Source organism: Haliotis cracherodii, unplaced genomic scaffold (genome assembly GCF_022045235.1).
Source record: "Haliotis cracherodii isolate W230 unplaced genomic scaffold, xgHalCrac1.p SCAF_15, whole genome shotgun sequence".
NCBI classification, from domain to species: Eukaryota; Metazoa; Mollusca; class Gastropoda; order Lepetellida; family Haliotidae; genus Haliotis; species Haliotis cracherodii.
The window spans coordinates 35,755,048-35,770,633 of NW_027266270.1; the positions used below are offsets into that span (position 1 = coordinate 35,755,048).

General features: G+C 38.4%; 1 protein-coding gene across 3 annotated transcripts in view; it reads right to left on the bottom strand.

Moving 5' to 3' along the window:
• LOC139462558 (inactive phospholipase C-like protein 2) overlaps positions 1-15,363 on the bottom strand; it is a 220,729-nt gene extending 205,366 nt beyond the window's left edge. For all 3 annotated transcript variants that reach the window (XM_071244378.1, XM_071244376.1, XM_071244375.1), the window contains exon 1: positions 15,100-15,363. In XM_071244378.1, the coding sequence (XP_071100479.1) occupies positions 15,100-15,358 (259 nt within the window). In that variant the 5' untranslated portion in view covers positions 15,359-15,363. The remainder of the gene's footprint in view (positions 1-15,099) is intronic.
• Between the last annotated feature and the right edge of the window lie 223 nt (positions 15,364-15,586).

Consider the following 15,586-nt stretch of genomic DNA (forward strand, 5'->3'; position numbering starts at 1 on the left):
AAACGTGCAAAGGAGGCTTTACTATCTCATTGTACTATCTATACATGCGAAATGGGGTTTAACACAGCAACACCAGACCTGGGGTGTCTGGACTAACAAGGGTTCAGTGTAATACTGTATACAGACCAGTACAGACTGTCACTGTGGAATGAAGACCTTAATAGGAGATTAAAGCCAGACTTTCTTTCTTTCAATTTTCAGATTTTGAAAGTGATGAATTTGGTCGATGGGCCAAAATAAATTACTTAGATGCACTGTACAGGCTGTTTGATTTGGATGGGTGGGTGATAAAACAACAACATGGCCTTGCTTGGGTCTTTATAGATCTTTTAAATTTAAACTCCAAGGCCTTTTACTGTAATTCTTATTGTCGAAATGATCTTTACCGTCGGTGGTTTAAAAAAAACCTTGACATTCTGATTTAATATTTTTTCTGATTTTTCGATATTCTTTAAAGGTCAGCAGTTTCGTAAACCAAGTAAAAAAGGAGTATATCGTATATGGACCCCCTGTACAAGCCTTCAAAAATGATGTTAATTTATATGTTCCGTCTATAAGATGAATCGGAATGAAGCAAGTCACCAGTGCATAGACAATCCCTACATTGGCAATAAAAACATGTTTGTCTTCTGCAGAAAAAAAAAATTACATCAGATCCCTTCACCAAATTTAGGGAAACAAACAGATCATAACAATTAAACTTGGTGTATCCAAATATGAGATTTGAGACAAAACATCACTAGACATGATGATTTACTGATTAAACTGTATTTCCTGTTCTGCTAGGCATTGTTTCACAGGCAGAGATTAAGATTACCATGTGTATTGTCTCGTAAACTAAGCCGGAAGCAGCAATCAGCTGTGCACACGTTTCTTGGAATCTACAGTGATTTGGTTTAAAAGTACCCAATAATATAATTTTGAAGATTTTGATACATTGATCGGAAGAAGTGATGAACAAAGACAAGCATCCACTGGAATGTGTTGAACATGTTGCTATAAAATACTTGGTACGTGTACTTTCCATTTGTATCAAGACATTTGTTTTTCTGACACCAACACTGGTTCCTGGCCATCCTTTCAAACAAACAGCAATATCATCTCACAATCCTACACCAACCCAAATCGTTACAGAACTGATGTTCTGAAAATATTCCCTCAATATTCCATCACTGTTGATATACACAATGAAAAAGGATAAATCAATACCTTTACAGCCAAAATCTAAGCTTACAAGCATCAAAATTTATAACAAAGATAAAAAAGAAACACCATTATTTTCCATTCTAATTTCACATCTTTTCAAGTTCTTGTTCACTAAAAGTGGAATTTTCGGTCTTGTTTCAACTTAATCAATATCACTCAATAACTCTACCCATAAAGAATGTGAGAAAATAGAAGCCAGGTTGCTGTGACCCGAGTTGCCTGTTTCCTTCTGAGTGTGCACTGACTTATCAAGCTATCAGGTGGATCAGGGGATAATCTCCCATCACTTTGACAACCCGACTATCTACATCGAAATCTGTAAACTGGAAATGTGACAGCTAACATAAAGTGGTTTAAACTCAAACACCCTGTTGGTTTTAAAGTTTCATTTTTATCAGCCGTCTTGGACATTTGCTTGATGAAACAACATTCTTGTTGTCTAAATCCTTAGGAATAAACGCAGATTTGTTGGGATTATATTTTTTCCAAGTTTTTCTTCCTTACATTAAAGTTTTTTTCTTAGCTTTAACATGCAGACATTTGAAAGGATGTAAAAATTCTCTGCATTGGGCATGTAGGATTAGGAATGAAAACGTTTTTTTGTTTTAGTGTTATGTTAAGAATCCGTGTGCAAGAGTGGAAGACTGGGTCAGAATTTGTGACATACCCAGTGACACCTCAACTATCCAGAAATCTGTTATCCTGACCATATGAAAAACCTTTCCAACATATTGAATTGACCATTTATCTCAGTCATATCACTGGATTCACCTCGGTTGTTTTGGGTTTTTTCCATTTTGTTTTTATTTAATTTAATTTTTATTATTTCATTTTGTTTGGAGGGTGGCAGAGAGAACCTTAAAATGTTGGTGTGCCAGGCAAAAAATGGGGGTTCCAAGCTACAAAATAAGAGTCCCTGTGTATTGTACTTATATATTATAAAATGATTATGTATGGAAATTAATTCTAAGTGGTACCAAGATATGAAATCCCAGCATCTCTATGTATATCAATTTTCTGCCCAACAGTGGATAAACCCTGAATTTAAACTCAGATTTGATCACCATCATCTTGCTGGAACATTGTTGAGTGCGGCATTGAACAACAAAGGAGTAAAACATTATGACAATGTTCGGGTGAAACCTTGGCAACTACCATGAAATGGTGATTTCTCCAAGCTCTCTGAAGGGAGGTGTCTCAAGGCTTAATCTGACCAAGGAAGGTCTGGACTGACTTCCTTATTATTGGTGGGACATTCATTCCTGTCAGATTCTGGTATCCTAGACAGGGTTCCATGGTATGTCAGTACACAGGCCTGTGTAGTGAGGGAATCAAGAGTGAGTGAGTGAGTGAGTTGGGGTTTAACGCCGCTTTTAACAGTATTCCAGTTATATAACGGCATGTCAGCTTAATGTGGGAGGAAAGCCTGAAGTGATGCAGGTCTCAGACGTTTACCACTTCGGTGAAACCCATGAGCATGGGTATGGTGCTGACAAACCTAGAAACATAATCAGGACGAACCGGGATTCGAACCCACAATCATAGGTTTCTGGCGTGCCCAAGGGACGCAACTCTGCACAGCGAATCGCGGCACCTTAGATGACTGGGCCACCCGCGCCCCGAGGGAATCAAGAAGTTCAAGACCACAAGTCAACTCTCAAGCAAGAGTCACGGTGCAGTGAGTGAGTGAGTGAGTGAGTGAGTGAGTGAGTGAGTGAGTGAGTGAGCTTAATGTGTGTGGGAAGTCCGAAGTGATGCAGGTTTCAGACGTTTACCACTTTGGTAAAACCCATGAGCACTGACAAAAATGGAAATATAATCAGAACAAACCAGGATTATAACCAACGGCCATAGTTATTAGGTGTGCATAAGGGAGGCAACTATCCACAGCGAATTTGGCACCTTAGACGACTGGACCACCCATGCCCCTCCCAATTTGCATTCCAATAGGATGCAAGTTATCCTGATCACAGAGAGATATGACTTTACTTATTTCAGATACATCAGTCAGCTTTCTTATCATCAATCAATTTCCTTACCATCAATTCATAATCTTACCATATCATCAAAGCTAAACTGGTTACATAATTGAAATGTTATTTCCCTTTACAAGTCAGTAAATGTACAAATTCTCATAAAGCATGTTTCCGGGATAGTCAGGTGCTCCACCACCTTCACAGCCTTATCTCCATCAACCTATTTTACACAGTCTCCATTAACACTGCAGCACCTCTCAAAAATGTCCAACCTGTTGCCATGTGAGATAAACTTCTTCACGCAGCATACACCAGCAACATGATGGGCCACACCAAGTCAACAGTATCAGATAGCCCTAACCAAACCAACCCTGAACTAAGGCCAAGGAATGATAGTAGCCTGCCAACTCATTATGCATGTATTTCAAGTAAATTTTCTTATGGTCTAGTAAGATCATTGAATTGTTGAAAATAATGTCAAAATACAAGTTAGGGCTAGTAGACTGAAAGGTCTTTGGAACAGACAGTATAGAGAGAGAGTACAGTCAAGGACACATAAGAAATATATAAGAAATATATAAGAAATATGAGGAAGTTCAGAAAACATGTAATATTATAAGAAACATCATAACAAGTACCACAGTTAAGCTCATAGTGCACAGAGAGTAGTCTCACCATACCACATCAATTCAATAAATTTTCAACCCCTGAGAAGAATTGACTTTTCATTGATTTTCACTACTTCGGTCATATTTAATTATCACCCGACTCAATTATCTTTTTCATATCAACAGAAGCAATCAATGTTGCAGCAATATCAAAATAGGTATCTACAAGTTCGTGAGTGAGCATGGTTGAACTCTGCTTTGAACAGTATTCCTTTAATATCGTGGCGTGTCAGCTTGATGAGGGAGGAAAGCCAGAAGTGATGTACGTCTCACACAGTTACCACTTTGATGAAACCAACGAGCACAGCTGACAAACCTAGAAACATAACTGAGGCGAACCAGGATTCGAACCATCATAGGTTTCCAAGGGATGCAACTATAAATTGCAGCACTTTAGACGACTGGGCCACCTGTGCCTCAGGTATCTACCAAGCTGTAGCACCGTCACTCAAGCCAGCCTGTTACCTGACTCATGTACTGTTTCCTAGCATGTATGTGCCACTGCATGTATCTACCAAGCTGTAGCACCGTCACTCAAGCCAGCCTGTTACCTGATTCATGTACAGTTTCCTAGCATGTATGTGCCACTGCATGTATCTACCAAGCTGTAGCACCGTCACTCAAGCCAGCCTGTTACCTGATTCATGTACAGTTTCCTAGCATGTATGTGCCACTGCATGTATCTACCAAGCTGTAGCACCGTCACTCAAGCCAGCCTGTAACCTGACTCATGTACAGTTTCCTAGCATGTATGTGCCACTGCATGTATCTACCAAGCTGTAGCACCGTCACTCAAGCCAGCCTGTTACCTGATTCATGTACAGTTTCCTAGCATGTATGTGCCACTGCATGTATCTACCAAGCTGTAGCACCGTCACTCAAGCCAGCCTGTAACCTGACTCATGTACAGTTTCCTAGCATGTATGTGCCACTGCATGTATCTACCAAGCTGTAGCACCGTCACTCAAGCCAGCCTGTTACCTGATTCAGGTACAGTTTCCTAGCATGTATGTGCCACTGCATGTATCTACCAAGCTGTAGCACCGTCACTCAAGCCAGCCTGTAACCTGACTCATGTACAGTTTCCTAGCATGTATGTGCCACTGCATGTATCTACCAAGCTGTAGCACCGTCACTCAAGCCAGCCTGTTACCTGATTCATGTACAGTTTCCTAGCATGTATGTGCCACTGCAGCGTGTTTAATTTTCAGACAAGTGAGATAATGATAATTGCTATCTGGGCATTTACTTAAAAAGTCATGTCATGGATAATAAAAACATTTTTGTTCTCGCATCTTGAATTACTACCCGTCCATGCTCAGATATATAATGCCAAGCAAGACAAAGAAATATAATTTAGAGTTACCTCCCTTTGTGTCTGTTCCTCCTTATTTCTTATCAAGCTGTCATTTACAATTAAAGGTAAACAAAAAAATTATTTGTACACAGGCACAACTTTAATGCATAAGCAAACAAAAACAATAATTATTTATCCCCAAAGAAAATCTGAAAAGGACTTATACATGGAATCTGGATCTATGGATTAAAGTAATTGCTTTGTTTTTTATGAATTTCTGACTGACCCACTGAGTAATAATTGAGTACTAATTTCCTAAAATGTATCATCACTTTTCTTCACACATAGGTTGAAAGCAAATCTGAACCATTCAAGAGGTAAGATGCAGTCAGTGAGTGAGTGACTTGGGTTGAAATCTGCTTTGAACAGTATTCCAGTTATATCATGGCGTGGGAGGATTATTTTAGCCAGAAGTAATGCAGGATTCAGGCATTTACCACTCTGCAGAAACACACAAGCACAGGCATTAAGTGCTGACAAACCTAGCTACATTATCGTAGCTAAGACAAGGTGCAGGAAAAAGAATTCATTCAAACAGGAATAATCCATTCAGGAAATCGTGTCTGGTGACTTATGAATGGTAACAAAAAATGCCAGCACAAAGCTCCTGTATTGTCTGCTGGGAGACCAGAGACCTGCTGTGCTGTGAGTGCATAGCACAAACTTATGTACACCTGTGATAACTTGCTTGTTAATACTCTCTCCACATGTGTCAAAACTGGCTAGGTGTGAGCTCATTAACAGTGGGATTGTACAGCTATTTAGAGCTTGACCTGACCGCCCTTCCATTGCATGACAGCAAACTCTTGCTTAATGAAGAGATCTTGAGGCAGAAGGACGATAACACATATAACACAGAGAGAGAGAGAGAGAGAGAGAGAGAGAAAGAGAGAGAGAGAGAAAGAGAGAGAGAGAGAGAGCATCAATCTACTTCACGAATTTCAATTAACTTAGTACTCAATAATGTGATCTTAAATCAGTTGTTGGGTACCAGTGTTGACAAACCTAGCAAATTAATCAGGATAAACCAGGATACGATACCATGATCAAAAGTTTTGGGCATCTGCTAGTGAACTGCAGCACCTCACATTTCGGGTCACTATTCTGAAACCGGGGACATCAGATCATGACAGGGATCTCAAGAACATATCAATTTCTGACAAAAACTTTTGACTCTACCAGTCTGATCTTGGCTCTAAGCACCATTTTTAGAACATTTTAGTCTGATCACATGGAATATTATTGGTTGAGCTTAAACTGAAGTTTACTCTGACTTCAGACTAGTGGCTGATATACAACTCAGCTATAGGATCAGTCTGTGTTGAGTACATTGTAATGTTATCATATGGACTATTATGAGCTATGTTCACTTGAACAAACAAAATTATCCTAGATCCGTGCTTCTGACAACTGGCTGAAGTTGCAGACTGTAGGATATCATCATTAACTTTGCTTCTTGGAGTCCCTTCATTAGAGTTCAACCAGTTACATTACATAAGCCCATCCTTATATAACCTATTATATGAGCTTCAAGACCTTGTTAACTGAACTGCATGACCATGTTGTGAACCAGTCTGGTAAGCAGGCTAATTATCATGCAGGGAGACAACTGAAGCTACAAGATAATTGATAAACCCGAACACCAAAGTCAAATCTGGCAGGCATGCAGTCACATCACAGTTAGATATGTTTGTTTGTTGTTCTACGTCGCACTCTGCAATATTCCAGCTACATGTATATGACAATGGTCTGTGAATAATCAAGTCTGGACCAGACAATCCAGTGATTGATGTCAGGAGCATCGATCCACGCAATTGGGATATGATGACATGCATCACGACAAGCATGGTCTCTCACAGTTAGAGACATGCATGATCAGTGAATGAGTGTGTGAGTGAGTGAGTATGGTTTTACACAGCTTTTAACAAGATTCCAGCAATATCACGGGGGAACACCAGAATAGGCTTCACAAATTGTACCCAAATTGTACCCACTAGGCTACCCCACCGCCCCTTATCAGTGAATGAATGTGGTTTGTGTCGACCTTAACATGCTTAATGTACTCTGTTATCATGTTGACGATTATATGCTGAGCTTACTTGACCAAACAGAATTTTGCTAGACACTGGGTCTGGACTTGCAGCTGACGACTGACTGATAATGTGAAAGACTACGAGAATGGACGGCAGTGCAGGCAACCCAATACTGCAGTGTTGGGAGCTGAATCTGAAGTAAACATGACATGATATTATTTCAATCTCTGTTGCCTTTCATCACTTGACTGCACGACCCGTGAAGACCCAGGATAGATTAGAATAGTCCTTTAGCAACCCATTTTGCCGTAAGAGGCGACTGTGCTTATCCTAAGAGGCAACTAATGGGATTGGTTGGTCAGACTCACTGACTTGGTTGATGCATGTCATTGTAACCCAATTACATAGATCGATGCTCATGATGTTAATCATCGGATTGTCTGGTCCAGACTTGATCATTCACTGACTGACGTCATATAGCTGGCATACTGCTGAGTGAGGTGTTAAACAAGTAACAAACAAACTTGACTGCAACAATTTGCAGATAGTCTGTTAAAATCCAAGATTCATCCAAGTTTTATCCTTGGTTTAACTGCACCCTACTTTAGCTGATGCTAGTTGGATCACTTTGACACAATGAAGTTGAATAATTGAAAACAAATTCAGTATTCAAAATTAAAGGTTAATTAACATGACTAAGGGTTACCCTTGTGGGCTTGTCAAATAGTATTAAAATCTATAGACCCCAATAATCGTTTGACTTGTAACATTTGGTTATAACAAGGACCCCCAGTGGACTTTCATGCTTAACTTCAAACACTGAAATTAGCTTACATTTCTCCTGAGATTGCGCTTCCACATAAAGTATTATCACAATATACATTAGATTGCTAAGCAGTACTGTTTCATCTGGTTTGGGATGAGATATGAAATGCAAGAAGAGGGAGCTAATTTCAACATACTTCAACAGTGTTCAAACCTATAAAGAAAGCAATAATACGGACTGGTTCATAGAAAAATCACTGGTCCAACAAAGGATTTGCTCGAACACTTTCAAACACACATTTCACTTATTTTTCACACCTTTAAAGAGGAGATATTTTGCAAATTCCTCTCTTTTTTCTCTGTTAAAGAAAAATTAAATGAGGACATTGATATGCCACATTTCCCACAAACCAAAGATCAGCTAGATCTCCCAAATTACTGCAAAAAGAACGAAAAATGACTCTGTCCTCTGTTAAACTAAGGGTTACAAAGTGTCTCAGCATGCTCAGTGACCTTGTTCAATGTTGTTTATTACAAAACTACTATTACTCCCATGCTGACTCAAGCAAAAAGTGATGGTTGAACTTCATCTCCACACCGCACTTAACAAAGGGTAATACTTGCATCATTAAGGCACTTAACATTTGCATAACAGTTGCAGAAAAATTCCCTTGAAAAAAGTACACGATTCTAACATTTAGCCAGCTTCATCACTGACATCACATTAAAGAATTGTTGATAGTGACACATGTATACACCCTGCTCTTGATTAACTCAAATTGTGAAATGTATCACCTAAAATGGGCGTCTATTGCAGCGCTGGGTCATAATGTCTTATGGGACGTCAAATGTCAATACAGGTTGCATAGGACGAGGGTGCTCGGGCATTCTTAAGCTTCCTACTGTGGCAAGCCAGACAATGGCATTATTAATTGATTGTTGCTTGAGAAAGTACTGGCTGTCTTTAACACACTTAGCACGCCTCTTTCACAGATTCTCCATGCAGCATGCAACAAAAAAAACTTTCTCTGACAGCAAGTTCCCATGACTTATGAAATAGATTACAACATGGCACAGTGAGCACTGGATTATTTTCTCTCGCTGTAGGGTGGGGGTGTTGAAAATAGTTGTGTATCAGTGTGGGGTGAGATTAACATTGTGGGGTGGGGATAGTCAACAAGTTGTGTATCAGTTTGATGTGAGAACAGTGCTTTCAGGTAGGGGTAGTAAATCAAGAGAGTTGTGTTCACGGTGTATCAGTGTGGAGGCAGAATAATGCGCAAAGGATTAGATAAAACCAATTTTGAAAGTTTCCCACAATTATTAGATACATCTAAAAACAATTATGAACAGCTTGTTGGTTTATAAATAATTGACGTTCAGAGGGTCTTTTATGTACAAGAGCAAGGTTTGAGACTGAGAGGCCTCATACTAATTCAGATATATCACAATCACATCAGTACCTACTCGTGCTAGGGAGGCTGATAGATATGGGTGCTGTTGTGTCCAAGTATCAGTTAAAGAGCTGGATGCTGATTGCTGGTACTATTATGGTGACAACTATTTGTGTATAGGTGACTGTGAAGAGAACTTCTGCTGAAAAATCTGAAGATTAGTTTTGGTGTGATTGAGGCCAAAATACAGGAATTTGGCAATGATGTAATAGAGGTAGCATATTTGCAAGAATTATAGGTGCTTCCCAGACATAACTTGACACAGACATGTTTGGCATTCCTGAACTGTCAAGAATATTAATTGTACAGGCATAGCAAGGATTCATAAGCCATTCAAATGACTACACAAACATTACTGTTCCATAGGACAAATATTACTTCCTTAATGTACATCAGATATACTTAATTGAGTTCCTTGACATATATTTCACCAAGTACCCCTCATTTCTAACACACTGAAATATCATCTGTACTCCACACTAATAAAAGTCCTGCGAGGAGTCCAAGGGAGTATAGACAGGTAACCAGCAACCTATGCTGGCCCTAAGAGGCAACTTAATGGACAATGACAGCTCAGTGACTAGGTTGATAGTGTGTCATGTTAGCCCTGATTGTCACTCCTAATTTCAATCAATCTCGGTCCATCGGCATGTAGTTGGAATATTGCTGAGCGAGGTATTAAACATCAACAAAAACAACCATGAAGCCATACCTATTCCCCTAACAACAAACTAGATGATTTCACAATGTTTGGAAGATATATTCATTATACTGGTCATCGACATGATGTGCCTTTTATCATGTTCCAGGGACTCTGATTAGAAAGCTCTAATTTCACAAATCAGGGACATGTCAGGGATTCCAAAAAAAGTCCACTTGGCAGGCAAATTGGGAAAATATCATGATATTGTTCAAAATCAGATTATCATTATGTACTTATCTTTGTCAATTCTGAAAAACTGGGGTTTTTTTAACTTAAATTGGGAATTTGACCTGTTATTTGCTGCATACCTGGGATGAATATCAGCCTCTGATCAGATCTGGAGAAATCCCTATTCATTGGCCTCCTGATGGTAAAACATGCATCACACGCCACAGAGGCATATGAACCTAACAGTCTGTGGTTGCGGTTGGTGCAAACATCACGTCTCTGACAGCTGACTGGCAGTGTCATGACCTTTCACTATTACATGATTTACGAAATAAAAAACTCATCTGAAATTGACATTCATCAGGGCTACTGTATCCAGAAAGCATCTGTGACTGATACAAGGGATGTATGTCACCAGAAAAGCACAAGCTGGGCACTGGTTGGAGTGACATCTGCATAGGACATATTGGATTCAGTTTATTTACCGACATTTTTCGTGGTACATGAGCAACAAACATCAAAATGTATAATTGATTGCTGATATTGTAAATAGCAGATTTTATGGAATATCTGCATTAATGATTAAATGAGAGGTTTGGTGTCATATTCTTTTATCAGCGGTGACTCACCGCTTCTTGACTGAGGTTACGTATCGTAGCATTGTGAGGATAATGAGGTACATCGATGATGCAAGGTATTTATGTACAGTTGTAAACACATTTTACTCAAATCAACAAGAAGTTCTCAGTAATAAATCCTCGATTAATCAGTGTCAACTCAGTTTATTGCCTATTACAGTGATTGACCGATTGGACTATCATTCTAGGTACGATGTATTTACAGCAATCAAAATAAACAAAGCTTGTCAGTGTAGATAATCTTCATTGTGTTACAACTGCAGACAGAAATTGCTCAGTCCTAACTGTTGATCATGTCCGGTCAAAATTTAAGAATGTCCGGACAGAAAAATTTAAATGTCCGGTAAGCAATATTTTAGACCGGACATTTGAGATTCCCATTCGGACATGTCCGGCGCATATGACGGTTTCCGGATCCCTGGCGGTGAGTGTGATACATGTATGTCAATAGGTATCATGATATTTCAACATGATCAACGTCATGTGATGTGTGACATTCTGCATGGAAAACGCTGAGTCAATTAAACACTGAGTCATTTACATCAATCCCATTCTAAAGAAGTCAATGAATACACAAGTACATTTATATTCAAATAAATCATAACCTTCATGTAAAATCATGCAAGTTACACAAAACAAACCTCACTATAAATATCTTCTGCAGTGGGATTATTATGAAAAAAAAAGTTATGCAAAGGAAATTATTCTGATAATATCTTTTTTCATGTTTGTTGACCATCCCACAACCCCCCACCCCCACACCAAAATAAGAAGTACTCAAATGCACTTGTTAAAAGCATACGGAGTGAAAAATAGGTTTTGAATAAAAATCCATCATGTGAAATATTGGTCCCGCCCCGACCAGTTTCAGAGTTTTAAATTGTTTTTGAAAAGGGCCCCCTTAGTTTTACCTTGGAACATTACCTTATCATGCTTATGACATGGACCCCTTGGCTTTCATGCTTAATTTCAACCTGTTTCATTTCACACAATACACATGATAAACCACCTACTTCTCCAAACAACTCCCACACTCTCCTCATACTTTCCTGTCAAATATTTTAGTGTAGTCTAATACAATTACACAGACCCAATAATCTGTATGATGGAACTCCTAGGCAAACACGGTACACAAACTACACATGGTATTTCTTCACTATGATAAAGCAAGAACATTCATCACACATGTACACAGCAAAGAATTTTTAACCTGATCAATATCAATGTTTCTTTTAATGAACAATCTTTGCCATCACCCAAAAGAATATTTAATTATACATAGAAACATGTAAACCTAACGAGTCTTTTTGATAATGGGCCTGCCTTATGTCAATAGCTCTTTGATAGCAACACCCTCCTTTCATCCAAGTCCTCTATTGTCATGCCCCCAGAGAGGACGAGACTCGTTAATATAGGTTACATTTCTTGGATGTTGATTTCCTGCAATATGTGTCCATGTACATTTCATCCACAGATATAGGCTACTGGACCGATGCATTAAGTTTGGAGTGAGTGATATTCATAATGAAGTTCAATGACGCCAGCCAGAACCACGACAACTATATCATGGTGGACTGTATGACATAGAAGCAAACCTGTGCTTGGTATCTTTATTAACAATCCATCCCACACACAAACCAGCCGGTCACACATTCACACTTCCTTGAAAGTCATCATGGATATTCAAGATTGGATATCAACTTTCATAATTATTCACTCAATCACTGTAATCATATGCAGGACGACTTGTTATTTGTTTGTTGTTCAATGCCACTCTCATCAATATTCCAGCTACATGACATCTGTCTGTAAACAATCATGCCTGGATCAGAAAATTCAGTGATTGACATCATGAGCATCGATCAACACAATTTTGGGATACAATGACATGCATTCCCTAAGCCTGAACAACTGAATGTGCACTTCATAACAAAATTATTGTCTTTTTAAACACAAGATACCATGTGCTGGCTCTTTTTAATCTGATTAATAAATAACAATTAAAAACCCACAGAGATTCCTCATCCTCAGGCTCATATCAGTCCATATTTCTTCCTGAGACATGTGATAAAACAAAATGAAACATTAATAATCATGATATTTTATAGTCAAAAGTCCATGTTTAGCCTGAACACCGTTGTGGCCAGGTACTATATTCTACCTGAACCATGAATTTGTCTTTGTAAAAGGTGTTTGATAATATAGATTAATAAATATTAAACCTCACCCATCAACAAGACATGTAACCTTATATTGTAAATATATAAAAAAAAATGTTTGTAATTTAAAGCAAGACAATCATACAGAGATACACCAGGCAATTCTGCAGCCAACAGGGTGATCACTTGTTAACATTTGTTGAACAGTGATGAAGAATGTTCATCACATCCAGAGAATAATGATTCTTATAGCCTACAGAACTGAGATAGAATATCATGCTTCTAATGGTCTATTATAAGATTCCTGAACAGAAATGTTTACAATTGCTTAGCATGCTTAGAATATTTTAGATACGGTATGCCTTTCAGATAAGACTGCTTGAATTTTATTTTAAATATTAACACCATTAAGAAATGTGTTTACCATGGTACATTATCAGATGCATGAGTACAGAAATGTCATCTTTATCATATTTCTGCTGACGGTGCTGAAGGACTGATATGCACGTAATTTTACAAACCAAGTCTGGGTCAAAGCAAGATTGTTAGTCTTTCACAAGAAAAAAACATCTGTTAATTCTGCTTTCAATGCATGTCAAATCGGAAATGATGAATTATATTCTTTTGTAAAATAGTAGAGCTAATTCAAAGGTTTCAACATCCATGAATGCCCAAGTTTACTCTCCGGAGAAGTCTACCTCTCACTCAACATGCTCAAAGCAATCTGCCTACACAAAAGTTACAATTCTGTCAAGCAGAAATTCTAATCTTCAATAGTTTACAACTTTCTATTCAAATGTGTGCTCAGAAAAGTTATTCTGTTTCCTATCAGTCTGCGTCTTAACATACTTAAGCCACTGTAGTCCTGAACAATAATTCTGATACTGATGAAATAGAGCTGGCTAGAGTTGCTTTTATATAAATCTGGATTGGTTTTGTTTTCATAAAATACATATATTCCACAGTCAGGACTGCTGAAAAGTCTTCACTAGTAGACTCAAACATTTTTCAGACAAACTGCATATATATTTTAACAAAGCCAATAGATTAACTAGATTTATGTTTTCAAAATTTATTTCTTTTGAATATAACCATAAGTAGAACAACCAATAAGTTATATTTTATGACCAAATTCTGAAAAGAAACTTATAAGAAAACTTAACCAGTTTTGTGTTACGTCAAATATATTGCAATATATCTTGTATATAACAGTTTCTACTTCAATCAAGCCACTGTGTACTCGAGCTTGAAGTACACACAGCATGCATGGGACAGGATATTATGGAAGGATGCTGGTGTATTTCTGTAGCATAAAGTCAGTGAGGTCATTGAAACTAACAGCCCAATTAAATATTAAGAAGCAAATAGGCTTGAAAGATGCTATCTTCAAAGCAAACATTGATTAATTGCCTGTAATAGATTGCTAAACAAACACCACAAAATTGCTTTTATGTGCAAACATTTCTGTTTCCACTATGGTCTTAAGCGCATCACTTATATGATATTTATGATATATACTATATAGGATAATGAATATACAATGCAAGGTAGGAATATACATCAAGGATGTGGCGACCAGCCCACTTTACACTGGTCATTTCCCCCTTGGAAGTGATACATACTGCTCGGTTATTTACATACACGTTTGTTTACCCATGTGTCAGCTTTTAACACAGTCGTTAACGTGTCGATTTCATGCCAACACACTTTTGTATTGTCAATATCGTCCATCAAAACATTTCATATTAGAGGGAATAAACAGTTGGATAGCTTGTCAATTTCATGTTATGTAAAAGTGCACAGCATGAGATACATTCCTCTCAGCGTGATTGACTCTTTGCCAATTTGATCGCCAGCTTCGATTCGATTGTAACATTCATGACGCGCCTCGAAATTGAGGAGAGGTACGATGCAGGTTGCACATGGATGCCAGACATTTCTGAAATTAAGATATTGCATGCATATAACTTACCAGTTGCAATTTTCCGTTCCGTAGGCATACTACTGAATGATACTGTTTTCTTTCGCTGAGGTCGCCTGTTGCCTGCATCCTTGTTCATGAGGCTGCTTCTCCTCGGCAACACGTTCTCCGGTAATTCAGAGTCACAGTCGGTATTTTGATCCTCACATTCTTCCAATTTGTCGTTTGAATCGCCATTCAAAAACACATCTTCTGGTTTCTCAGTTGGTATTTCCACCGGTTCCGTAGACTCTTGCACATCGTCCGCCATCTTTCGTGCTTTCTTGGACCATTCCAATTGTATTAATTAGGGTAGAAATGTCAAAATACACATGACTTTAAAATCTGGTTGATTCCAATCAGTTGATGTGATTATTATTAGTGTAACACACCCTGATTCTAACCTTGGCGTTTACGCCGTGCTGCGAGGTGTGGAATCGGTGGTGACAGCTCCAGCCAAATCGGCACCCCTATTTGAATAATGGACCTCGCCGACAGG